The sequence below is a fragment of the Aplysia californica genome, unplaced genomic scaffold (genome assembly GCF_000002075.1).
Source record: "Aplysia californica isolate F4 #8 unplaced genomic scaffold, AplCal3.0 scaffold00036, whole genome shotgun sequence".
NCBI lineage: Eukaryota > Metazoa > Mollusca > Gastropoda > Aplysiida > Aplysiidae > Aplysia > Aplysia californica.
Window position 1 is genome coordinate 971,006 of NW_004797306.1, and position 1,794 is coordinate 972,799.

The 1,794-nt window shown below is 44.1% G+C and overlaps 1 protein-coding gene across 1 annotated transcript in view; it reads right to left on the reverse strand.

The window, feature by feature from the left end:
* The window catches only part of LOC101845985 (tubulin alpha-1A chain), a gene marked incomplete in the record, with an annotated part of 8,730 nt that overhangs the window by 4,777 nt on the left and 2,159 nt on the right, over window positions 1-1,794 (reverse strand). Inside the window, 2 exon segments of the mRNA XM_013091444.2 lie at window positions 227-359; window positions 997-1,086. Coding sequence (XP_012946898.1) covers window positions 227-359; window positions 997-1,086 — 223 coding nt within the window.

Consider the following 1,794-nt stretch of genomic DNA (forward strand, 5'->3'; position numbering starts at 1 on the left):
ACACACACACACACACACACACACATGCAAACACACACACACAAACACACACACACACACACACACACACACACACCAATACCCCACAAATACAACCACAAACAGCTAGAACGGACAGACAGACATATAAAAAAACAAAAGAAAATGATTGAGAAAACAGAAAGATGAACTGAGAAGAGAAGAAAGTCAGCAGGACGGTGGCGAAAGAATCACATCGCCAACTCACCGACGACAGTGGGCTCCAGATCGACGAAGACGGCCCTGGGCACGTGCTTGCCGGCGCCAGTCTCGCTGAAGAAGGTGTTGAAGGAGTCATCACCACCTCCGATGGTCTTGTCAGAGGGCATCTGGCCATCAGGCTGTTGGAAAATACGGCGGTTTTGAGACGTAATTTACAGCAAGTCGGTGAGATACGACGATGAGATACGACGTTTTTGAGATGTAATTTATAGCCAGTCGGTGAGATACGAAGATGAGATACGACGTTTTTTTAAAAAGATGTAATTTACAGCCAGTCGGTGAAATAACGATTACATTTTACCAACTACAAGTTAGGGCTTAAACAATATTGGTGGGGTTTTCTTTCGCTGCAGATGTTTATACAACATTCATGACAAGAACATGGGGTTTTCTGTTAATAGAGTTGAAACATATGATTTGAGCAAGATGGACGGTGGGCGAAATGTAGGGTTAATCTCTGATGACTCCACAAAAAGGCTCTGATGACACTGTAAAACAGACAGATGATACTACATTTTTAGTTTCAGTAAGAGTTTTACGGTACTTGCAACACTAAAAGGTCATATAAGTGCCAAAGATTAGAGGTGTTACAAGAGAGTAACAAACATTAAAAAATGGAGGAGAGATCAGGACGATAGAGATGATACTATGAATAGACTGCTGGCACTACCATAAATCTTTGCTGACATTGCAAAAACGGTCTGGTGACATTACAAGAAATCTCTGATGCCACTACAAGAAAGACCCCTGACTTACCTGGATACCGTGCTCCAGGCAGTACAGCTCCCAGCAGGCATTGCCGATCTGGACACCGGCCTGGCCAACGTGGATAGAGATACACTCACGCTGGGGAACACAAGAACACATCAATGAGAATCATCATAATAATGCTGTGGTAGACCTTCTGTCTTTTTATATGATAGAGTGCATTTTGGTACGCTATTTTGTGGTAAGGTGCCGTCTGTTTTGTCTGTTTGCCGACTAGGCTGGGGTCATCGCAGGCTGTACATGCTAGCTAATATTATACGGGGTGCCCACTACGGATGGGATCGCCGATTGGGCCGATCGCTCGACTCGGAAGCCTAAAAAACAAACGTGTTTGTTTTCAGTTTCAGGCGACCGAGTCGGGCGATCGGCCGGGCCCAGCCGTTGTGGGCACCCGTATTTGGTGTGGTATGGTATGGTATGGTTTTGTCTGGTTTTCTTTTTTTTTGCGTGGTATTGATTTTTTACCCTTTCCAAAACTACAACATCGTGTCTAGGGCTGTGTCTAAGCTTGTCAAAGCTTCTATAACAGGTAGAACTTACGAGCTAACGTCGGTATACGAAAGGACTTTAATATAGTCACGAGGATAAAGATCTATGAACTTTCTTAAAACAACCCACGCTCAAGACGCTCTCTTAGGGATTCGAACCTGGGTCCCCTGTGTCGTGACCCAACGTGTGGCATGATCTGAGCTAATGGTGCCTAAACACGTAGTTGTAGTAGTAGTAGTAGTAATAGTAGTAGTAGTAGTAGTAGTAGTAGTAGTAGTAGTAGTAGTAGTAGTAGTA